The sequence below is a fragment of the Schistocerca nitens genome, chromosome 2, assembly GCF_023898315.1.
Source record: "Schistocerca nitens isolate TAMUIC-IGC-003100 chromosome 2, iqSchNite1.1, whole genome shotgun sequence".
Lineage (NCBI taxonomy): Eukaryota > Metazoa > Arthropoda > Insecta > Orthoptera > Acrididae > Schistocerca > Schistocerca nitens.
The window spans coordinates 880,175,020-880,200,323 of NC_064615.1; the positions used below are offsets into that span (position 1 = coordinate 880,175,020).

Here is a 25,304-nt window from a genome sequence, read left to right on the forward strand (position 1 = left end):
GTAACAGAACAATGTTAAAAATTACTGATAGAAGTCCATGTATCAGTGGTCTGATTTGATATAACAAGCTACCAAACTCTCTAAGAACGTACACAGGAAATGTTTTTAAAACAAAATTAAAATCTTTTCTAATAGAAAAAGGTTTATATTTTTTCAACGAATTTTAAGATAGTGATTGTAACATGAGGCATAAGCATATCGGTTGTAACGTGATAAATGTAAAAAATAGATATAAGAAGCAACAGCTACAGAATATAGTGTATTTTATAAGCACCCTGATGAAAAATCAACATGAAATCTCATGGGTGGGGACGAAGGCTGTCCCCACAGGCAGAGCAGTTTATAACGTACTAAAGTCTGCCGCCCTTCCCCACCAGTTTAGGGATGAGGCCTGATAGTTCACAAAATTTCACCTGTCTGTTAACACTGGTATCGGTATCTATGAGGATGATGGGCAGATCTCCAGCGAGACCAAGGGCTGCCCTATTATCAGTATACAGGACACACGTAGCCACAATATGCTGAACTAAAAGCAGCACACCAAAAGCTTCACAGAAAGGTGGATCCTCCCCCCGGAGGAGGAAGCTATGTGTGAAAGGGCTATGCCTGATGCACAGTCTGGTAAGCAAAACCTCCTTCCAGCGGTGAGGCTGACATGAAGTCAGCCAAGCTTTTGTGGTCGGTTTGAGTGACCGCAGTTTGTTGTCCAACACCTGCAACCATTCAGTCTCCCACTGACGCATGATTCATCTGTCATAAAATGAGATAACGGCGTGCAACAGGATGGGACATTGATGGACAGCACCATCCCAACATGCTTCCTTGACAGCTTTATCAGCCATGTCATTTCCTTGCCACTGCGTTGGAGCCACTGTAAGCAGCCATGACTGAGCTGAATCAGCGGGTCTACTGGATACATTTGGTGAAGCGCTTACAGTGCACTATGAGAGTCAGAACAGACAAGAAAACTCATACGGTGATGTCTGTGAACCCTCTCCAGTGCTATTAGAATGCCATATAACTCCGCATCATAATTTGTAAATTGTTCTGGAAGAAGCACTTTAAAAACCCTATCAGGGAAAACGACAGAACAACCGAGAGCATTCCCCTGCTGGGATCCATCTGTATAAATAACGATAAAGCTATGGTACATGCTTAAAATAGACGAAAACAATGTTGTAAAAACCACATCTGGAGTACAATTTTTCGGGTACTGCGTCAAGCTTAGAATTACTTTGGGCCCTCGAAGACACTAAGGCGGCAGTTCATTCCACCCTGTATGTGTATTTTCATGCCCGAGAGATCCGGATCCTTGAGGCAGGCCGTAGCACGTATACCAAATGGTTGGGTCACGTGGGGCCAATTCCTGAATAGTCGTTCAAAGGCGATTTGGATCACTGAACTAAATGCCAACGACTGGGGTGAAGGTCAGTGCCTGTCAAGCCAAAAGGATACGTCGCTGAATCCAGAGTAGTGGTTCACCAGCCTCTGCACACAGACTCTGAACTGGGCTGGTCCGAAAGGCTGCATCGATATCCGAATGCCCATGTGGTGGGCAGTAGAGATGGGTAGTTCGCGAACGAACGGGTGCAAAGGAACGATTCAACAAGATGAACTAAAGGACCGAGGAACAAATTCCAAGGAATGATCGGTTCATAGTTCACTTCGGTTGCGGCGGTCTACTTATAGTTCCCGGGAACGAGGAACGATCGGTTCATAGTTCACTTCGGTCGCGGCGGTCTACTTATAGTTCCCGGGAACGAGGAACGATCGGTTCATAGTTCACTAGTTCACTTCAGTCGCGGCGGTCACTTTGCCAGTTCTCATTCCAGCCTTGGCCGTGTGCTCGTCTCAGTCTCAGTCTCCCTCGGCCGCACTCACCGTTCTTCGCATGACCACCTGTCTCAGTTCCACTGCCGACTGATCCTAGTTAGTTCAGTATCCAGTTGTTCATTTCGTTCGTGCCCACCCATTTTACATGTGTTCCAAACTGTTCTTGCACTTGGGTCTGGCTATTCAGCGTCCATGACCGGTAATCAAAAAATATTTTATAGTTACGTAAATTACATAAAAATTACATTGTATGTAATAGGTACGTCTTTTCGGGCAACAAAAGGGCATATCATTTCACTTCATTATATCGATGTACAGCAGAAGACATACTTATAACAAGGAAAGTTTTTTTGTTATTCATATATTTTTTGGTTTCAACGACTTGATTTAGCAACTAACTTTCAATAATTTGCTTAATATTTACTGAAAGATAATTCATATAAAACGATTTTTGTGTATTTTTTATATACAAAACATTACATTTACGAAGGTTCTAATTATTTTTAAGTTTGGTTGTTTCCAATTTGCATTACCTGCTAGTTTGGTTTCTTTGGGGGGGGGGGGGGGAGGGGGGGGGAAGTGGGTTGGTTGTGGGTCATTTTGGCTCAGTAGGAAAAGCGGTGCCTCTCCATTTGAAAAGACATAGATTGCCATAAAATCGTATTTACTTATTATCTCAAAAACATTTGCTCAGAAGGAGCTATCAAACCAAAAACTTTATTACTGCGAACTTAAGTATTATTATTATTGCTGCATTAACTTTAATAGTGCAACATAAAAACCTAATTTTTACTAAGTATTACGCAAGTATGATGAGAAAACCACATTTTATTTTATGCTTCCATAAAGTCTACTTTGCCTACGAACTCAGAGACAACGTGAAGGAAATATAGGGTATAAACGATTATTGTTTACAACGTAGCATAGCTATGTAGTGGAAGTCGAAACGAAGAATTTTATACAAGACACTTGTGGTCTATTAAGTTGGGAAACAGCCACCAACAGGTTTACAAGATTACATGTGCTATATAGGCCATGTGTGTCGCGTGAGATTTTCATGTTCTCTTCTCGAGCTCTCTACACATCGTCATCGATTGTTTCGCAATTGTTGCTTGCTTTAGCTTGTTACTTCTTCACTGCCTAATTATCACATGTTTGTCTGTTTGTTGTATCTGCTCGTAACGGGCAACACATCGTCCGTAATTGGCGAGCAGTCTGTACTCGGGGCCGGTTTTCTGTGTGCTACCCTATATTTTTTTCCTACGATCAGCCACACAATGCTACAGTTGGCTAAACGAGAGGTTCTGCAGAATCACAGAAATTACTTCTAAAAGTGTTTAAGAATTCTGTAGTGAATAAAAACTCTATACTCCAGAGGGGAGGCAAGTGCCCCCTCTTGGTGCCCTCCATCCTTCAGTCACCTACACTACTAGTTTTCAGTCTTTCATAAGAACCATATACGAAGCACAAATGAATAGTGAACGAGTAAAAATGAATGGTTCCCAAAAAAGAATGAGTTTGCCCACCTCTAGTGGACAGCATCTAACATCCGGAGGTAGGAAGGACGGACTGATCCATGGACAAGCTGCCATAGTCTAAGTGTGATCGAACAAATGCCTTATAAAACTGTAGGAGGCAGAACCTGTCAGCTCCCCATGTTTTTCCACCAAGGCATTTCAAAATATTCAACAACCGTAAGCCCTTTAAGTCTTTCAGGTGTGGGAGCCATGTTAATTTCGAGTCAAATAATAAACCCAAAAAGCACACTGTGTCTTGAAATAGTAAAATACGGTCCCCCATTGTAAACTCTGGATGGTTAAAACTCCAACAAGCACGATTAAAATTGACACACACAGTCTTCTCAGGTGAGAACTGAAAACCAGTTGTCTGGGCCCAGGTTTCCAGCCTCCTAATGGTCAGTTGTAGCTGCCTCGTCATCGTCGTAAGTACAGAGGAAGAGTAGAAGATTGCAAAGTCATCCACAAACAAAGTGCATTTGACAGGTCTCCTGACTGCATAGGAAATACCATTGATAGCGATGGCAAACAATGTAACACTGAGGACACTGCCATGGGGCACACCATTCTCCTGAACATAGCTATCACATATGGCATCACCAATGCGATAATGAAAATGCCTGTCCTCGAGAAAGGATTGGATCAGAAGCGGCAGGCGTCCACGTAGTTCCCATTCATGAAGTTGGTGAAGGATGTTGTACCTCCAAGTAGTGTCATATGCTTTTTCGAGGTCAAAAAACACACAAACTAAATGGTTTCGATGTAAAAAGGACTCCTGTATCACCGTCTTCAGTAGAATTAAGATGTCAAGAGTAAAACGGTAGCATCTGAAACCACACTGGGAGTGGCTCAGGTAACCTCGGGATTCGAGCAGCCAGGCGAGGCGGCGGTTGACCAAGCATTCAAGAGTCTTACCCATACAACTAGTAAAGGCGACACTCCGATAACTGTTAGAGGCGCTCCAGTCCTTACCTAGTTTCCAGAATGGAATTAAGATTGCCTCCTTCCAAGTCATGGGGTACTGTCCATCTGATTGAAACAAGAGAGATGCTGACCTTTTGCTTCAGGGCACAGATGACAAAGCATGGTATAATGGATCTCATCAGATCCTGGAGCAGTGTCTTTGGCTGCAGATAAAGCTGATTCCAGTTCCCACATGGAGAATGGAAGGTTGTAGACTTCTTCATTACGTGAGACAAAATTGAGCTTCCTCATCTCTGCAGTCCGACGGAATACCTGAACAGCAGGAATTTGTCTGGATGACTTAGTAACAGTAAAGAAGTGTTCAGCTAAAACGTGAGCCATCTCTTCTGGCATGTCCACCAATATCCCATTATTTGACAAGGCCGTAAGGAAATGTGGACTACCCTTGCCTGAAATCTGTCTTATTGATTCCCAAACGTGCACAGCGGAAATGGGCCCCGATTGCCAATTGACAGTTGTCATTCCGCCACAATACAGGCCATCGGCCGAGGTGATTACTAGACCTGGGGATAGACTCTGCGGCAGCCCTTTGGATCTCATGAGTGATATGGGCAACCGCCTCTTGTGCACAATCCTTTCATTCAAAAATAGCCTGTTGACTGTACTGTAACCAATGTGTCCTTTGTATCATCCACCTGCGTGGTCTCCAGCTGGTCACTTTCCTAGGCGGCAAATCCACTAGGAAGTGGTCACTAGAATGTAAATCTGGAGCCACTTCCCACTGAACTGAATCTGCAATAGCTGAGGAACAAAAGCAAAGATCAATAGCTGAAAAAGACCCTGTAGCTGTGGAAAAGTGAGTCATCTGACCCGCATTCAGAAGGCAGATATCCTCAGAATGGACAAGTCACTCGATCAGCCTACCCCTGGAGCACATTGTGGGCCGAGCCCCACAGCACACTGTGGGCATTGAAGTCCCCCACAAGAAGGAAAGGGTGCGGGAGTGCCCGGAAGAGGTCTGCCAGTGCGGGGGGGGATGGGGTGGGGGGGTGAGTTGGTGGCACGTACAAAGAACACACTGTGAAAGTAAATTGCTTGGATGGTTGTGGCAAGAGGGACAGCAGAGGAGTGGTACCTGTCATAAAAAAAAATAGCCACTCCATCTTTAGCCCTGCCTACAGTAGTATCGTATTTCCTGTATATGTGGTAGCCCCGTAATGTAGGTGTGTCTGTGACTTTAAAAAATGAGTTTCTTGTAAGCAGATGCAGAATGGTTTATCCTGGACCAGCAGCTGCAATTCTTCCAAATGTGAACGATATCCATTCAAATTCTACTGCAACACAGAAGTCCCTATGGAAGCCATTGGTTAGCAATTTGGGTTCTTTCCTTTCTCCCTCATAGGCGGAGATTTACTGGGGAGGTCAGCGGGAACGTTAGCCGGTTCCACGTTCTCTAGTTCTTCAAGAGCATAGTCGCCATCAGAAAGGGAGAGCTTTCATCGATCCGAATGCTTACCTACCGCTTTCTTGGACTTAGAACTACTTTTAGAAGAACGTTTTTCTTTACTGGCAGGAGGAGAAGGCTGCTTAGGTTGCTGGGATGGCTTAGGTGGCTTCTGAAGTTGGGGAGTGGTATGTGGCTAACACTTGGTTCAATAATAATAAAGGCCAGTTGTATACATGGAAGAATCGTGGAGATACTACAAGGTATCAGATAGATTACATAATGGTGAGACAGAGATTTAGGAACCAGGTTTTAAATTGTAAGACATTTCCAGGGGCAGATGTGGACTCTGACCACAATCTATTGGTTATGAACTGTAGATTAAAACTGAAGAAACTGCAAAAAGGTGGGAATTTAAGGAGATGGGACCTGGATAAACTGACTAAACCACAGGTTGTACAGAGTTTCAGGGAGAGCATAAGGGAACAATTGACAGGAATGGAGGAAAGAAATACAGTAGAAGAAGAATGGATAGCTCTGAGGGATGAAGTAGTGAAGGCAGCAGAGGATCAAGTAGGTAAAAAGACAAGGGCTAGTAGAAATCCTTGGGTAACAGAAGAAATATTGAATTTAATTGATGAAAGGAGAAAATATAAAAATGCAGTAAATGAAGCAGGCAAAAAGGAATACAAACGTCTCAAAAATGAGATCGACAGAAGTGCAAAATGGCTAAGCAGGGATAGCTAGAGGACAAATGTAAGGATGTCGAGGCTTATCTCACTAGGGGTAAGATAGATACAGCCTACAGAAAAATTAAAGAGACCTTTGGAGAAAAGAGAACCACTTGTATGAATATCAAGAGCTCAGATGGAAACCCAGTTCTAAGCAAAGAAGGGAAAGCAGAAAGGTGGAAGGAGTATACAGAGGTCTATACAAGGGCGATGTACTTGAGGACAATATTGTGGAAATGGAAGAGAACATAGATGAAGATGAAATGGGAGATACGATACTGCGTGAAGAGCTTGATAGAGCACTGAAAGATCTGAGTCGAAACAAGGCCCCGGGAGTAGACAACATTCCATCAGAACTACTGACGGCCTTGGGAGAGCCAGTCCTGACAAAACTCTACCATCTGGTAAGCAAGAAGTATGAAACAGACAAAATACCCTCAGACTTCAAGAATAATATAATAATTCCAATCCCAAAGAAAGCAGGTTTTGACAGATGTGAAAATTACCAAACTATCAGTTTAATAAGTCACAGCTGCAAAATACTAACGCGAATTCTTTGCAGACGAATGGAAAAACTGGTAGAAGCCGACCTCAGGGAAGATCAGTTTGGATTCCGTAGAAATATTGGAACATGTGAGGCAATACTGACCTTATGACTTATTTTAGAAGAAAGATTAAGGAAAAGCAAACCTACGTTTCTAGCATTTGTAGACTTAGAGAAAGCTTTTGACAATGTTTACTGGAATACTCTCTTTCAAATTCTAAAGGTGGCAGGGGTAAAATACAGGGAGCGAAAGGCTATTTACAATTTGTACAGAAACCAGATGGCAGTTATAAGAGTCGAGGGGCATGAAAGGGAAGCAATGGTTGGGAAAGGAGTGAGACAGGGTTGTAGCCTCTCTGTATATTGAGCAAGCAGTAAAGGGAACAAAAGAAAAATTTGGAGTAGGAATTAAAATCCATGGAGAAGAAATAAAAACTTTGAGGTTCGCTGATGACATTGTAATTCTGTCAGAGACAGCAAAGGACTTGGAAGAGCAGTTGAACGGAATAGACAGTGTCTTGAAAGGAGGATATAAGATGAACATCAACAAAAGCAAAACGAGGATAATGGAATGTAGTCGAATTAAGTCGGGTGATGCTGAGGGAATTAGATTAGGAAATGAGACACTTAAAGTAGTAAAGGAGTTTTGCTATTTGGGGAGCAAAATAACTGATGATGGTCGAAGTAGAGAAGATATAAAATGTAGACTGGCAATGGCAACGAAAGCATTTCTGAAGAAGAGAAATTTGTTAACATCGAGTACAGATTTAAGTGTCAGGAAGTCATTTCTGAAAATATTTGTATGCAGTGTAGCCATGTATGGAAGTGAGACATGGACGATAAATAGTTTGGACAAGAAGAGAATAGAAGCTTTCGAAATGTGGTGCTACAGAAGAATGGTGAAGATTAGATGGGTAGATCACATAACTAATGAGGAGGTATTGAATATAATTGGGGAGAAGAGGAGTTTGTGGCACAACTTGACAAGAACAAGGGACCGGTTGGTAGGACATGTTCTGAGGCATCAAGGGATCACAAATTTAGCATTGGAGGGCAACGTGGAGGGTAAAAATCGTAGAGGGAGACCAAGAGATGAATACGCTAAGCAGATTCAGAAAGATGTAGGTTGCAGTAAGTACTGGGAGATGAAGAAGCTTGCACAGGGTAGAGTAGCGTGGAGAGCTGCATCAAACCAGTCTCAGGTCTGAAGACCACAACAACAACAACAACAACAACATGTGGCTTAGGTGGTAAGTCTATTGCTGACGGCTTCCGAGCAACATCAGCTGCAAGTGGAGCATTTCCCCCACAGGTACAGCGACAAGTGCATGTGCTCGTACTTGAATCTGTGGTCTGAGTTTGTGTGAAGGAATCACACTTAGCTATTGGTGTTTTAAGGGCTGATGCAAAAGAAGTTGCAAAAACCGGTGGTTGCATGGCTTTGTAAGCCTTTTTAGCTTCGCCATAGGGTATGCGTCTCTGTACTTTCAACTCTTGAATTTTCTTTTCCTCGTTGTAAACCCCACACTTTCTGCTCTACACTGGGTGATCCCCAGAGCAGTTAACACATTTCAGAGGTAGTGTACGAGAAGTCCCTGAATCGTGAGCAGAGCCTCCACAATTGCCACATGTAGCCTTCCTGTTACATCTCATAGTGGTATGGCCAAATCTTTGACATTTATAGCAGTGCATGGGGTTAGGAACAAACGGGCGAACCTTAAGGCGGATATAGACGGCAAGGATATATTCCGGTAATTAGGGATTACTAAACATTAGAATAAACATTGCCGATTTTTCCAATTTGCCATTGACTCTGCTCATATAATTCTGCACCTCTTTGATGCCCACATTCTTCCACTCTTCACATAACTCTGCAGGGTCCGTCTCCATTACATCGGAGCAGGTAACCATGCCCTTACTATAGTTAAGGGTGTTATGCAATTCAGCCTCGATTGGGTAGTCACCTAAGGCCTTAAATCCCAGAAACTTAGATATTTGGGTGGAATTAGCAGTTTCCGCCAAAAGCATGCCATTACGTAGTTGTTTGACACTTTACAGAGACCCAGCAATACCTCCCAATGCCTTGTTAATATAGAAAGGGGATATCTTCTCAAAGCTTCCCCCGTTTTGCTTGATTACAATAAAAATGTTATGGCACACTAATGCCCTGTTACTATTACTCGGAGACTTCTTTTTGGGAGGACTGACCAATCAACCTGTCTTTGAGAAGGGGGTGTAGGTGTTGCCTGATGGTACACTCATCTCGTCAGGAGTAGTAGTTTCATGAGACAGTTCCATAATGATCCCACAAGACGCTAGGGAAACAGCTGTCAACCCAGGCAGAGCCCTGAATGCCTGAGCAAGCCTGATTCAACCAGGGTGCGGCAGGTTCCCCAGAGGTTGCTCGGTAAAGACTGTTTCACCTCAACAGCCATTCACCTCCTCAGCACGTAGCACACCTTGAGATTGAGGTTTTTTTTTTTTTTTTATAGAAGTGGGTACCTTCCTTGCAGTCCAAGCATTGAAGCCAAGATCCCCGTTCTCTGAAACAGACAACATTCCACCACTGTGCCACATGGTGGTCGTTCGAGTATGACCAAAGCTTATGGTGACAGAGGACTGGTGGTGCTTACCAGTCCCCAGCTCAGGAACCCTGGGGCAAGCCCTTACTCAGCAAATGAATGCTGAGCCCCTGAGGGGGAAAAATTGGAGTGGTTGTGTTCAAACACTGCCAAATTTGAGGCACATAAAGACAATCCAGTGGAACTTACATTTACTGGCAGCTGAATTCACCACTGTCTAATTTATGATCTACTGATGAATTAGTACCTACTGAGAAAGCCCTAAAAGAGACTCAGGAAAAGTGGCATCGGGCAGGAAAAACATTAAAGCAGCCCATAGGCATCATAGGCAGGAAGCTTACACGAGGTATTTTGCCAGGGTTAATAATGATGGGGAAAATCTTACGAGAGTTTCAGGAACCTTACCAAATTCCTGAATTTGTACCTCCAGTGACAGTTCTTTCAAAGGACATTGCAACAGCAAGGAAGTGTCTAGATTACATTTCCCAGAGCAAACCTGCATATGGCTTGGTCAATATTATATTTAATGTATTACATGTACATTTGCTGGAAACATTTTTGTAAAGAGAGGGGGGCGGGGGGGGGGGGGGTGTCTAGTCTCAGGAGGGAAGATTGTGCAAATGAATTTGTGGCACAGCTGAGTTTCACCTCACCAGCCAGCAATGAGAGTGAAATTCTAGAAACTGAATGTTTCAATGAAATAGTGGGAAACTACAAAGATAATTTTTAATGCAATTTAGAAAGTAATGAAAAGCCCTTTTTTCCCCAAGAAACTTACCATCACACCTACTGCAAGTACTCTGCAAGTTCTTTGCGCCAATGCAGCCTCTCACACCTCATTACTGTGTACAGCAAAAACAATGGGTGCTTTTCTATCACATTTAAATGAAAACAGATGGTTGCAAAAAGAAGAAGTGTCACTTATTTTCACTTATTACTTCCCTTTCTCAGAATGAAGAACGAATGTAATCTACTTTTGTTAACAGTTTCTGTTAACTGCTTATGAAAGTATCTAGAATATTAATAGCAATTTAGTCCTTGTTTCATGGACTCTCTTATCTTTCACTTACAAATTAACTTTCAACCCATTCACTCACTACATCATCTTTAAAACAAGTGTTGAAATATGGTTTCTAAAAAATATTACAATGGAATTCTTAAACCAGAAATCTTTATAAGGGAATACTGCAAGATTTTCTTCATTTACACAATGCTAGCTACACGGTAACTGCTTCAAACATGGACAAAATTTACCTCGATTCAATTGTCTTCTTTGCAGCTTCAGCATAACGTGAAAGTTGTTTTCTTGCATCTCCAGTAAACTTGGGCCGTACAAGCTTTATTGGTATATCATTCATTATTTCCCTATACATAGAAGCCGAAATCTCTGGAAAACAATTACTTGGAAGCAAAGGATCACAACCTGTGTCAATAACTTTTCTCTCCATTAGCCAACGATTAAATGAATCCTTAGGTGCATCAATTGCTGGAAAAAGAAAAGAAAGTATTGTTCAATAAATATTTAAAAATAAGAATAACACATAGAACTGATTTTTTGAAACACTGATGCTTCCTATGTAAAAGACCTATTTGAAAAATATTAAAATTAAATCATAATATGAATATCATACAGAAAGTGGCTTAGCTAAAGCATGTAAGTGATGTGTTGAAACAGTCACACAGAACCACATTTATGCTGTGTGTGTGTATGTGTGAGGGGTGAGGGGAGAGCAGGTAACTCTTACCATACACACCAATAAAACGGCAAGAAGTTCTATCCGTTGAGGAGTTTCATATAATCTACTTCCCTTCGTACAAGTTCTACTAGGTTTACGACAACCATTAACAATGCTATTAGGATTTTTATAAACACTTACAGATTGCAAAATCTCATCTTTTACCCCCTATATACCCTTTGAGATCATGATTATATTTGATAATCACGATGGATGACAAAAAACATGGTAATGATAGAAAATGTCAAGGATAAAACATGAAAAAACAACTGAGGAATTCAAGAATTATGTAAGTAGTAAAGACTGGAAGGAATTACACAATACAAATGGTTTAAATGGAAAATATATTAATTAGTCTGCTACTGTGAAACCTGTTACCCTAAAAGATAAGTATTTGCATAATCTTGGAGATGCTGTGCCCCTTACATTTGGCACCCAAAAACTGTCCATGATCCAAAGTGCTGATATAGCACATCTCCCCACCCAGATTTGTATAACTCGGCAGCAGTAATGACAATTATCTCCTGACTATCCAAGTCTGCTTTAATCAGCTTGCAGATTATTTGTGCATAGTTCAGATATTTTTCAAAAAATTAAAAATGAAGCCTTATTTCAATAATTAGAAAAAAAATTTCTGTTTGGAATACAAATTTCTGGTTGTTATAACATCCACAGTGACACCTATGAACTTGGATGTGATCAAAAGATAACATGAAATGTGTGTTCGGTAGAGAATGTGAGCATAGATAAAAAAATTGAGAAACCCATTATCGTGCACATCAAGACATTGAAGTGCTTTACTGTTATTAGAGAATGCAGGACAAAATCCATTTCACTAAACCAATGTTTCAACTCTCCAAAATATGGGAACTACAGTCAAGGAAAAAGTAGATGAAAAAAATACTTTTGATCATGTTGAGCCCACATCTGACATTAGCGTTAATGATTAATGATAACCACCTCATTTGTATTTGTACACACTTATTGTGTTATGGTCGGTTTTGTTTCTTTGAACATCGTCAGCAAAACTCAGCAACCTGAAGATGTTCAAATAATAAATGTGTAACAATATAGCTGACATGGTTTTCATTAATCTTTAACATAAATGAAAAAATAAGCAGAAAGTGAACTGGAAGTAAGTGACACAAAACAAATTGTGTAATTGTATAAATAAGTTGTCAGTTTCCAGCAGGTAATTAGCAACTAATGTAGAATGTTTCGTTAACACAATAAATAGCAGTTTCGTGTATTACAGATGATCTATGTTTCTTGGTTATCTGGGCTCTGCATTAACCTAGATAATTGGGACTTTAGTGCACAGCAGGCCATTAAAATGCTGCCTCAGGGCAAAAGCAGCCAGGACCACTCATGAGCTCGCCTGTGAGCAGGTGCAGATAGCATAGGATACTCATCATGTAGTCCTATTGCAAGTGCTCTACACATGCATGAGCCACTTGTCCATTCTCATGCACAGCTTCTTGGCCAGTGCAGTATGATTGCGTAGGCTACAGCTCGGCCGCCAGACTGCCCACACATCAGCCATTTCCCCACTGCTGATTGTGAGTGCCCGACTTCCTATGGGACAATACTCTACTGACTGTGACAAAAGAAGTGCTATATCTTCAATGCAGTAGCTATCTCTACAACTGTTCATAAGCATGTATTTAATTCTAGGTCATCAGAATACTGAAACGTGCTTTAACTGGTAAAAACTGTAGCAGTGAACACAGTCTAAGGGAGGGTGGGGGGGGGGAGGGGGGGGAGGAAGAGAGGGAGAGAGGGAGAGAGAGAGAGAGAGAGAGAGAGAGAGAGAGAGAGAGAGGAGCTTTTAAACGAAAATAATGAGTTGATTGCAATGGCTCCCAAGCTGCAGACTATTTTTATACTTCACCAATTATCAGATAATTTAGGATTGGATAGTGTCTTAGTGGATGGCCTATACTTGTATGTTCTAAGAAAGAATTCAAAAAGTTTGATAAAATTTGAGTATATCTAGTAGTAGTTAATGTTGTTCATCTTCACATAGTAATATACAACACAGCTTATGCAATGTTTCACAACAGAGATAAATACTTTACCGTCAACCCATTTTACAGGAAATGAGATACAATGGCAAAAGTTACTGACCTCCTGCTATCCGCATTAACAAAAATGAAAATGGTATGTATAAATACTGAATATTGACCTCACTCAGTACAAAACAACAATATTAGTACCATTTTACATCAAAACAGCTTTTGAGCACTACTTTTCTAACAAAAGAACTCACATTCTCTCTCTCTCTCTCTCTCTCTCTCTCTCTCTCTCTCTCTCTCTCTCTCACACACACACACACACACACACACACACACATGTACACTCATACACTCACATGACCATGGTAACACTGATTAATTATTGATACTTGATCACTGAAAGCAGTTGATTGAGCTGATGGAGGTGGGGAGGGGTTAGGGAAGGACACGGGGTGGCAGGAAAGAGGTGGGTCTTTGGACAAATGACTCCATCTCCGCACAACAACATAAAAATACTGCAGAGAGTAGAGCAAAGAGAGATGTAGGAAGAAGGAGAGTAGCAAAAGAGGGGGGGGGGGGGGGGAATGAGAGAAACGGAGAAAGGTGAAGATGAAGAGGGATAAAAGGAAAAGGAAGGTAGAGGGGTTGAAAAGAGGGGAGAGAGGAGAGGTGGAGATAGACAGGTAGAGGGAGGGAGGGAGGGAGGGAGGGAGGGAGAGGGGGGAGGGAGAGAGAGAGAGAGAGAGAGAGAGAGAGAGAGAGAGAGAGAGAGAGAGACTGCCCACATTCGGAGAGGGGGGAGGGGGAAGAGTGATGGGAGAATGGCATTGCATGTTCTGGATGCAGGACTGATGTGGACAAAAGAGAGAAGGGAAAAGGAAAGGTGAGGCAGTAGAACAGGTTAGCTGAGTTAGAGAAACTTGTGCTGAAAAGGAGTATCCAGATGGCCCAAATGGTGGTGTAGGGCCAACATGGGAAGCAAGCTCTTCTGGATCCAAAAGCAATCAAAAATTGCCAAATAACATTAATGACTATCTAAGTTGTCATGGACATTACAAGATCAGAGGAAAAGGTGGCCACAGTGAGGAAGACTTTCAAGTGAAGCACTTCAAAATCAACAAGGCAGGCTGAAAAAGTGACTGGCATTACATGCTATGCTGTGCATGCAGTTCTCCACAAAGAGTAACATTACGGACTGAGAAAGCTGCGTTATATTCAAATGTTGTATCCAGATGACTGCAATAGCGAGAATTTTGTGAAGGGATGCTCACATGGCATGAAGATCTGCTAGACCTAATGGAAAAAATTATGTGGTGTGATGAAGCTTTGTTTCATGTAGGGGTTTCCATTAAGTGTCATGGTAATTGATGAGTGGAAAATGGTCCCAAAGAGGCATTTGGAAAAAATGCAGCAGGGCAAGGCAAAAGTAACTGTTTGCATTAGATAAACTTCTCCCCTCATTAGTAGACTCTATCTGTTGGGACATACTATGAATGCTGCAAGATACCCGCAAAAGTTAGAAATCTTTTTAAGGTCTACACTTTCTGAATGGGGCAAGTCCCACGAACTGTTATTAATGTAAGTTGGATCTCCCTCTCATAAAACCTTGCCCATAAGACAATGCCTTGATGAATGCTTCAAAGGATGCTAGAAAGGTCAAGGATGTCCCACAGTATGGTCACCTCACTCCAAGTGATTTCTTTCTATGGGCTAAGGAAGAAGTTTATAAGCAAGCCACAAATTCTTGGTGAACTTGAGAAGAAAATCCATGACATTGTAGTTGGTGTTTGTGTTGAGTTCTTGAGGAAGGTCACAGCAAATGTACCTGTTCATTTCAGACAATGTCTAGAAAATACTGGAGCACATACTGAGTTGTAACTTTTGGAATGATAACGATATACAATAAACTCCATGTGAACAAAAAACTGAGTTTATATCTACAATATTTTACGAGGAAAAAATATCAAAAAAGGTAAGTAACTTTCTAAGCAACCTGCACTATGGTGAGACCCTAGATATGCTTTTGTAAAGGCTAGTTTTTCCTTATTGTAACAGATATGAATAAATTGCCAATTTTTCTTTACTGTTGATCAGGATCTAAGAGGACTCCAATGCTGATACTTGGTGATTCTGCTCAACATTTTAACTACAACAGCTGAAATATGCTCATTGTAATGCAGATTTATCACAATTTTATGCCAAAGTATCTCATAAAGCTTATTGTGATAAATTTGGATGATGCAGCTTGTATCTTACGACAGAATTACTTTTTGATGCTAATTTTTCTCCTGATTATCCAAATAGTTACCGACTTATTCAAGATTACAGAATATTCAAAATATGTATTCATCAATTTTGTCTGATTTTCAAAAGGCTATATCCAAAATGGATCCTCTCATATTTGATTTTTTTTTTTTTTTGCACCATTGAAAAGAGCTCATTTTGTTTGGTTAGGAAAAAGTTTCTTTCATTTTTTAGACAAACCAGTCCCATGATAACAAAGAAGTTTAAAAGTATGCTTTGACTGCTATTAGCAGTGCAGATTGTGCAGGGTTTTTAAATGTGCACATTTGAAAATGATGTACAATCTGTTACTAGTTGTATTTAATTTTTTTGAAATAAAAGTTAATTTTCTCAGCCATTGAGTTTTGGAAGTGGTTTGTATGTTCATTTAGATTGTTTCTCGCTATTCTGGAATGCACTGTAACACCTTTCACCATCTATGAATGTGCAATTTCTTTCAAGGAGATATATCCAGCATTTTTACATTCCACAGTTGAAAACAAAATCAAGTGGAAGATAGAATGAAACTGTAGCTTGGTGGATGTTCAATGCTACATTTAAGTGCAGTATAGCATTGGTTTTGGAACTAATTCTGCATATCACCTGACAACATTTTATGGTACTTTCTGGGACACCGAACTCCTGTATCACTTCTTTTGTAGTCCACCTTTGGGGTGATAATATCTAAATCTGCAATTTCTCTCACTGCTCTGACAACTGCAACTTTTCTGTTCTTTAACTATAAGCCTTATTTGTGCTGCATGTTTGAAAACCTTGTAGATCAAAACCCCCAGCAGCAGTAATGTTACATGCAATTGTTTCTTGAATTTCTCTAATCTTTCTTTTTGCGTAATGTGGCAGCTCTCATTGACACATGTAGAGATTTTAGAGGAGAGATTCTGAAGGAGAGATTCTGATGGATGTGCTTCTTCTGCTTTATCTTCTGACTGTGATGAACCTGGCTTCCTCCCCCCCCCCCCTTTTTTTTTTTGCTGCAAATTGTTTTTGACATGTTGGGCAAATTTTCTGACCAGGTTTAATATTGATCTTTGTCATCACTTTCAACTGATAAGTTATTTTCAAAGTAACAACCAATCATCAATTTCACAGAATGGTTCTTTAGGATTACAGCAGAATTTCTGTAGACATTCATACTTATCCAAAAATGCTTTGTGATGAAAGCATATTTTGGCATTTTCACTAATACAAAGTCTACTTCTTTGGTTAAGTAATTTTTTGCTGTTGTGCAGAAAATTCTTTGATTTCTTTGGAGGCTTTTGGTTATGCAAAAGTTTTCAGGTGATATGCAGAATAATCCACAAAAATCAATGCCACACTGCATTGAAATGCTGCCTTGGAATATCCATCCGTCTACAGTTTGATTCCAATTTCCACTTGACTGTTTTCAACTGGTGAGTGTAAAAATGCTGGCTACGCCTTCCTGAAAGAAACTGAAGGTTCATAGATGGTGAAAAGTGTTGTGATGAATTCCAAAATAGCGAGAAACGATCTAAATGAACAGATAAACCATTTCTAAAATAAAAGGTTGAGCAAATTAACATTTATATCACAAAAATCAAAGACAATTACTAACAGATTTTACATCACTTTCAAATGTGCATATTCAAAAACTCCGCAGGGCAGTCCTAATGGCAGTCAAAGCATGTTTTTAAACTTCTTTATTATCACTGGACTGGTTTGTCTCAAAACAGAAGAAAAATTTACCAGACCTCTTCAATGATTCAAGGAAAAATCAAACCTGAGAGGATCCTTTTGAGATACAGCCTTTCGAAAATTTGACAAAACTGAGAAATTCGCCTTTTGAACCGACTTTAATCTTGTATAAACCTGTAACTATTTGGATAATCAAGAGAAACATTAGCATGAAAAAGTCATTCTGTCATAAGATACACGATGCCATGTGATGCAAATATTTCACAACAAGAATTATGAGCTACATTGACAGGGAATTGGGATAAATCTGCTGTACACTGGGAATTTGTTCAGCTACTGGCCTGTTAAACCTAAAAAGTTGAGCACAATCACCATGTTTCAGCATGGGAGTCCCATTAGATCATGACCAACAGTAAATCAAACTGGGTGAGTTATTCATATCTGCTGCAATATTGAAAAACTAGGCTTTGCAAAACATGTCTAGTGGCTTCACCACATTACTTGTTGAGCCTTAATTTGGTATAGTTTCATGTAAGACCTGGGAAAATTTCATCAATATTGGAGAGGGTTGAGCAGAGACCTTGTTAAAATTTAGGCCACTTGACATGAAATGACCCTATACCTAACTACGATAATGACATTCCAGAATTTATTCCGAAGGACGCGTGGAAAGTCATTCAAGATGTGAAGGAAGGGAAGGCATCGTATGATGGTTGTGTTTCAATATAAATGATTAAAGCTGCCAAAAGTTACAGAAAAGGACACTGCAAAATTATTTAAAGAATGGTAGAGGAAGAAAATTATTCACAAACAGGACAACCCTGTAATTACTCTCCTTCATAAGAAAGGAAAAAGAAAGAACATAAGAAAAACTATTGCCCTATCTGTCCCCTACACATTAGATACTAGATAATCACCCAAATTATCACCAAGAACATAGAAAAAAGGTGTGAGATTTTGATAAGGCGCAGGAACAAACTGTCTTTAGTAGTACAAGCAGAACAATTTACCCTTTCCTAATCACGAATGAATAATGAGTAAGAATTGCCATTAAGTATGGGACTCATTAACTTTGAGAAAGCTTTTGGTAAAGCTTTTGATTCACTCTCAACATAAATCTGTGTTGTCATCTGTTCATAAATAAGGCCTATCTTGGTAAAGTGGAAAAGATACACAACAATGCTAGATCTTCCATTAGACTCCCTAAAACGAGAAAATAAAGAAGGAATGTGTGTTAATGCAACGTCTCTAAAGCACCTTCATTTTACTTAAGTCACTATGGTTTGTTTTAAATGCAGATAAACTTTGACAACAAACTGAAGCACTGAATAACTTAAATCAATGTTTACTGATAATTTTGAAATGTTATTGTGATATACAGGCTTTCAATGGTAAAACATATGAAATCTGAGGTGTGGTTAGTGATGTAACAGGAGAACAGGACTTTTATTGAGGTAAATGTGTCATAGATGGATCAAGGAGGTTCTTTTCTGAATTTCAAAAGATAAGAAAAGACTGAAATGGAGTACTGGTGGAAAGTGTGTAGATGGCATTAGAAGTCAGTTAGAAGCAACATGGCTAAAAATTGTAATGCTTGGAACAGCTTAGCAGAGGTCATTATCTAGCAGAGGCTGTGAAATGGGTGATGAAATTATCACCACTAAGAATACAGGGTGATTCAAAAAGAATACCACAACTTTAGGAATTTAAAACTCTGCAACGACAAAAGGCAGAGCTAAGCACTATCTGTCGGCGAATTAAGGGAGCTATAAAGTTTCATTTAGTTGTACATTTGTTCGCTTGAGGCGCTGTTGACTAGGCGTCAGCGTCAGTTGATGCTAAGATGGCGACCGCTCAACAGAAAGCTTTTTGTGTTATTGAGTACGGCAGAAGTGAATCGACGACAGTTGTTCAGCGTGCATTTCGAACGAAGTATGGTGTTAAACCTCCTGATAGGTGGTGTATTAAACGTTGGTATAAACCTGAACGTCAACTACCCGAGGCGATGGATCGGCCGCCAGGCAGCCCGTGACAGAGCACTTCATCACTGGCCTCCAAGAAGCCCTGATCTTACCCCCTGCAATTTTTTCTTATGGGGGTATGTTAAGGATATGGTGTTTCGGCCACCTCTCCCATCCACCATTGATGATTTGAAATGGGAAATAACAGCAGCTATCCAAACTGTTATGCCTGATATGCTACAGAGAGTGTGGAACGAGTTGGAGTATCGGGTTGATATTGCTCGAGTGTCTGGAGGGGGCCATATTGAACATCTCTGAACTTGTTTTTGAGTGAAAAAAAAAAAACCTTTTTAAATACTCTTTGTAATGATGTACAACAGAAGGTTATATTATGTTTCTTTCATTAAATACACATTTTTAAAGTTGTGGTATTCTTTCTGAATCACCCTGTATTTTGTGATGCAACTAAGGTGTATGATTGTGTATCATTAAAAAAACTTACAATATAATGGCACAATAAAAAGATTCACACAATCAAAGCTTTCGGCCATTAAGGCCTTTGTCAGCAGCAGACACACACACACACACACACACACACACACACACACACACACACACACTCAAGTAAGCACAACTTGCACACATGCCTGCAGTCTCCGAGAGCTGAAATCACACTGCGAACAGAAGCACCCATGCATGATGGGAGTGGCGACTGGGAGGGGGTAAGGAGGAGGTTGTGGCGGAGAGGGGGAGGGATAGTATGGTGGGAGGGCAGACAGTGAAGTGTTGCAGTTTAGATGGAGGGTAGGAGAGAAGGTGCGGAAAGGAGAGAAATAAAAAGAAATTAAAAGACTGCACAATTCAGAAAAGCTGGTGTTGGTGGGAAGGATCCATATGGCACAGGCTGTGAAGCAGTCATTGAGATGAGGGATATCATGTTTGGCAGCGTGTTCAGCAACAGGGTGGTCCACTTGCTTTTTGGCCACAGTTTGTCAGTGGCTGCTCATGCAGACAGACAGCTTGTTGGTTGTCATGCCTACATAGAATGCAGCACAGAGGTTGCAGCTTAGCTTGTAAATCACATGACTGGTTTCACAGGTAGCCCTGCCTTTGATGGGATAGGTGATGTTAGTGACCGGACTGGAGTAGGTGGTGGTAGGAGGATGTATGGGACAGGTCTTGCATCTAGGTCTATTACAGGAGTATGAGCCATGAGGTAAGGGATTGGGAACAGGGCTTGTATAAGGATGGACGAGTATATTGTGTAGGTTCGGTGGATGGCGGAATACCACGGTAGGAGGGGTGGGAAGGATAATGGGCAGGACATTTCTCATTTCAGGGCATGACGAGAGGTAATCAAAGCCCTGGTGGAGAATGTAATTCAATTGCTCCAGTCCCGGATGGTACTGAGTTATGAGGGGAATGCTCCTTTGTGGCCAGACTGTGGGACTTTGGGAGGTGGTGGGAGACTGTGAAGATAAGGCAAGGGAGATTTGTTTTTGAACAAGGATGGGAGGATAATTACGGTCAGTGAAGGCTTCAGTGAGACCCTCGGTATATTTTGAGAGGGACTGCTCATCACTGCAGATGCGACGACCACGGGTGGTTAGGCTGTGCCTATCGTGACTCAGCATCTCTGCTATATGGTGAGTAGCAACTTTCCTTCTCTCGTATTGTTACATTTCATCCTGTATTTTCCATTGTTGATTACAATATATTGGAATAGACAAATCAGATTTTAAAAAAAAGCAGTAAATAACTTAGGATAAAAAAGACCACTCACTAAATAGCATGCACATGCATGACCCCCTCCTCCCTACACACACACACACACACACACACACACACACACACACACACACACCTCACACTTATTTATCTCCAATATTATTTTGTTTACACAAACCTTCTCTCGAATGACACAGTTCTTCATAACACTGCCGGAGCTTCAAAGCCAAATTACATCTGTAAGCTTCAACATCTGGGTGTGGGTGAGGTATAACAATTGGAGGTCTTTCATAAATAACAGCATTTGTTGGAACCTCTAGATCCCATGGTCCACTGGAAATAGAAAATAATTCAAATAAACGTTCCTTGCAAGTTCACATGTGGATATATGGCTGTTACCAGACTTACGCTAAAATGAACTTCTTCATAACCGGACTCCCCACAGCTTCTTCTGATGCTCTCCTCTTAATTGCAACAACTGCTGGCGGACCATTTACCATTGGAGGTGGTGGATTACATATTCCCAAAGGATCCGTAATTGGATCAAACTGCATAACAATAAGCGCATGTTAATAGCACAACAATTGAATCACCTCTTACATTTCTAGAAAACTACCAAAGAATCCAAAAAAATCCTTACTTTAAGGCTAACACCACAAAATAAAAGAAATGATTAAGGGGAAGTTGGTAAAATGGAATAAGATCTATATGGTAATTCTTCACAATAACACAACATTTATTTCACAATGAAATTCCTGCATGGTTGATGTTCTGCACCTTGTAAGTGTGCATTAAAAGACATCTTGCTGTATGTGGTGAGTTACATTTAAAAATATTTAAATGCCAGATCACACTGATGATGGGGTATATGCCCAAATGCTGGTCTGGCAGTTAAATATTTTGACATGGAGCTCATGGTGTACAACAAGATGTCTTTTAACAAATTAATTTCACTCTCAACTTCTCTTTGGAGATTCACATTCACAAGGACATAAGTACTGCTTTTGATTAAGAAAGAATTACAAAAAGAAAAGAATTTTGCTCATTAAATAATGCTCACGGAGTACAAGAGCAGTTAAAAAAACATATAATTAACTGTTGGTGGGTTACTGACAATTTTTATATGGGGAAAGTAAATGGAATGATCTTTTCACCTGTGATCTGAATTATTATCTTTGGTGGATGGTTGCAAGATTTATGCCCAAAGAACTCTTATACTATGAGTATTGTTAAAAACGAAGGAAAACTTTGTCATTATCGATAAGCAACAGTTCACCTTAATACTCAAAAGTTTATCTGACAATAACACACATAAAATCAGAGCAGTTTAGAGCTGCAGATAGCAATAAGGCGAAATGTAGGGTAGGTGACTGCACTGCACTCAAAACTGCCAAATTAGGCAAGAGATTTAACAGAAGCTGCATATCTGGCATAATTAGACTAGATGCCTTCAACAGCTTCGCTGCTCTGGAGCCTGGATAAAATGACACACACAACACAATAAGTTCAGGAAAACTTTGATAACACATGGCAAAAGAGTAGGTTGAAGTACACAGTAATCCGAGGGCTAACATGATCATGGAAGCCCTTCTGCTTGGGAGCAGCTAAGGTAGAGGAGTGTGAGTTAGTACAGAACCCTCTGGGCAGGGAAATATGAGATAACTGGCATATTTTTAAGTCAAGCAATGGTGTCTGTAATTTAGGGTCTCAGTGGAAATACCTCAGTATATGTTGTTGTTGTTGTTGTTGTGGTCTTCAGTCCAGAGACTGGTTTGATGCAGCTCTCCATGCTACTCTCCCCTGTGCAAGCTTCTTCATCTCCCAGTACCTACTGCAACCTACAGCCTTCTGAATGTGCTTAGTGTATTCATCTCTTGGTTTCCCTATACGATTTTTACCCTCCACGCTGCCCTCCAATACTAAATTGGTGATCCCTTGATGCCTCAGAACATGTCCTACCAGCCAATCCCTTCTTCTAGTCAAGTTGTGCCACAAATTTCTCTTCTCCCCAGTTCTATTCAATACCTCCTCATTACTTTTGTGACCTAACCATCTTATTCTCAGCATTCTTCTGTAGCGCCACATTTCAAAAGCTTCTATTCTCTTCTTGTCCAAACTATTTATTGTCCATGTTTCACTTCAATACATGGCTACACTCCATACAAATACTCTTGAATCTATACTTTATGTTAACAAATTTCTCTTCTTCAGAAACGCTTTCCTAGCCATTGCCAGTCTACATTTTATATCCTCTCTACTTCAACCAGCATCAGTGATTTTGCTCCCCAAATAGCAAAACTCATCTACTACTTTAAGTGACTCATTTCCTAATGTAATTCCCTCAGCATCGCCTGACTTAATGCAACTACATTCCATTATCCTCGTTTTGCTTTTGTTGATGTTCATCTTATATCCACCATTCAAGACACTGTCCATTCTGTTCAGCTGCTCTTCCAGGTCCTTTGCTGTCTCTGACAGAATTACAATGTCATCAGTGAACCTCAAAGTTTTTACTTCTTCTCCATGGATTTTAATTCCTACTCCAAATTTTTCTTTTGTTTCCTTTACTGCTTGCTCAATATACAGACTGAATAACAACGGGGATAGGCTACAGCCCTGTCTCACTTCCTTCCCAATCACTGCTTCCCTTTCATGCCCCTCGACTACCTCAGTATATAATATAATGTAAAGATTATGCAACTGACAATAACATCACACTCATTGTTGGGAATGCAAAATGTCAACCCCATAATGAAGCATTCTGTCACACATGTAAATGCAGAGTTTCATGAGTTGCTCATCATGGATGTGACTGACATGTGGTACAGTGGACGTCTGAATATTTCCAGTACGAGATTACATGTGTAACTAATTTCCAGACGCACTCAGTGTGTAACAAGAACACTGTCTCCTCAAACACTAAGCCTTTCTCAATCAAATTTTTGCTAAAGCTCCAAATAATCACTTTACAGTTGCCAGTGGGTCCAATGACATCATCTCTGAACTTAACAACTCTGTACACTCGGAGACTAACATTGCAAGACTCCATCACTGCCCAGCTATAGCCATAAACTCGTCACTTGAGTCTTGTGATAACAGAAAGTCTACTAGCATGATGATTATTAAATACCAAAACAATAACTGATACCACCCACCGAAAAGCAGAAGCGTTGAGTGGTTAATAGGTAAATATAAAAAGAAAGAAAACTTGCTAGCTTTCAGAGTAATCATTTTTTGAGTTAGATATGCACAAATTCCATCATATTTTTAACAGGAGTCATCTGTACTAGCGATGAAAAGACATTCAAAATCTGAAGAGTGCTTTATGGAAAACCTGCACCATCCTGGAGTCACATGAGCTGGGAGGCAGTATGGGTTTGCAGACAGAAATTCTTATCTGCAGATGTCGAAGTTCATTCCAGAGATTTTTCTACGTTATACTTACATTTCAAGATCCTCTGCAAACAATTCTAATTTTCAGTGTCCTAGGGTCAATTACATCTACTATTACTGTTTACTCTTTGTAGTGTAATAAGTAAGATGAGCCGTGTTTTGCCAAAACCTTTCCAGAATATGGAATTAATGTGTTTGTTGCAAGGGTGCCAAGCTTTCACTTGTAATATGGTTGGGACTTATTCAGATACAGATAGAATTTCACAACAAAAGAATCCTGAATTACAAAGGTCCCATGTCACAAAACAGTCTTTAGTCCTAGCCACATTATCAGAGACACAAAAGCGGTAATGAAGATGGGCATTATTGCAAGCCTACTAAATTGACGAAGTCTAAATCGTGCACACCAGAAGTGATTAATCTGTAAACCTGATACCAAGTATTGCCATTGCTACAAAAAACTGAGTATATCATGAGAAAAAAATTGCTCATTCACCACAAGCTCCACTGCTGGAAACCATTTCCTACCACAGGCAGCCCTCCACTTCCAGTGCTTGTTAGTGTTAATTCTTGAAAATAGGTATCGGTGCTTAAACAATAAAATTAATTCAGTTTTCCCTTCACTTCTCAGGGCTTATCACCATATTTTTGTACAATTTTTGTTAACACAGATCACTTAATGGACTGTGCCATTAAAGGTAGCCTGCTTCCTCACTTGTGTGCCACCTGCACCTGCATTTCTTATGTAACAAATCACTGTCCTAGGGAACACGCTAAGTTCTCTGTGCTAATGTGCCCATGTCTCCTTGACTGGGGGGGGGGGGGGGGGGGGGACAGCTGTATTTAATGTGGGGTGTGACCAGAAATGTAACACTTTCCCCACGAATAAGCATTTTTTAAATCAAAATAACTTCAATTTGGAAAAATAAACTCGCACTT

The 25,304-nt window shown here is 40.5% G+C and overlaps 1 protein-coding gene across 1 annotated transcript in view; it reads right to left on the bottom strand.

The window, feature by feature from the left end:
• The window catches only part of LOC126237181 (mRNA (2'-O-methyladenosine-N(6)-)-methyltransferase), a 165,578-nt gene that overhangs the window by 99,223 nt on the left and 41,051 nt on the right, over positions 1 to 25,304 (bottom strand). The window contains exons 4-6 of the mRNA XM_049947057.1: positions 21,381 to 21,520; positions 21,151 to 21,305; positions 10,830 to 11,061 (exon numbers count right to left, since the gene is read on the bottom strand). Of these exons, the coding sequence (XP_049803014.1) occupies positions 10,830 to 11,061; positions 21,151 to 21,305; positions 21,381 to 21,520 (527 nt within the window). The remainder of the gene's footprint in view (positions 1 to 10,829; positions 11,062 to 21,150; positions 21,306 to 21,380; positions 21,521 to 25,304) is intronic.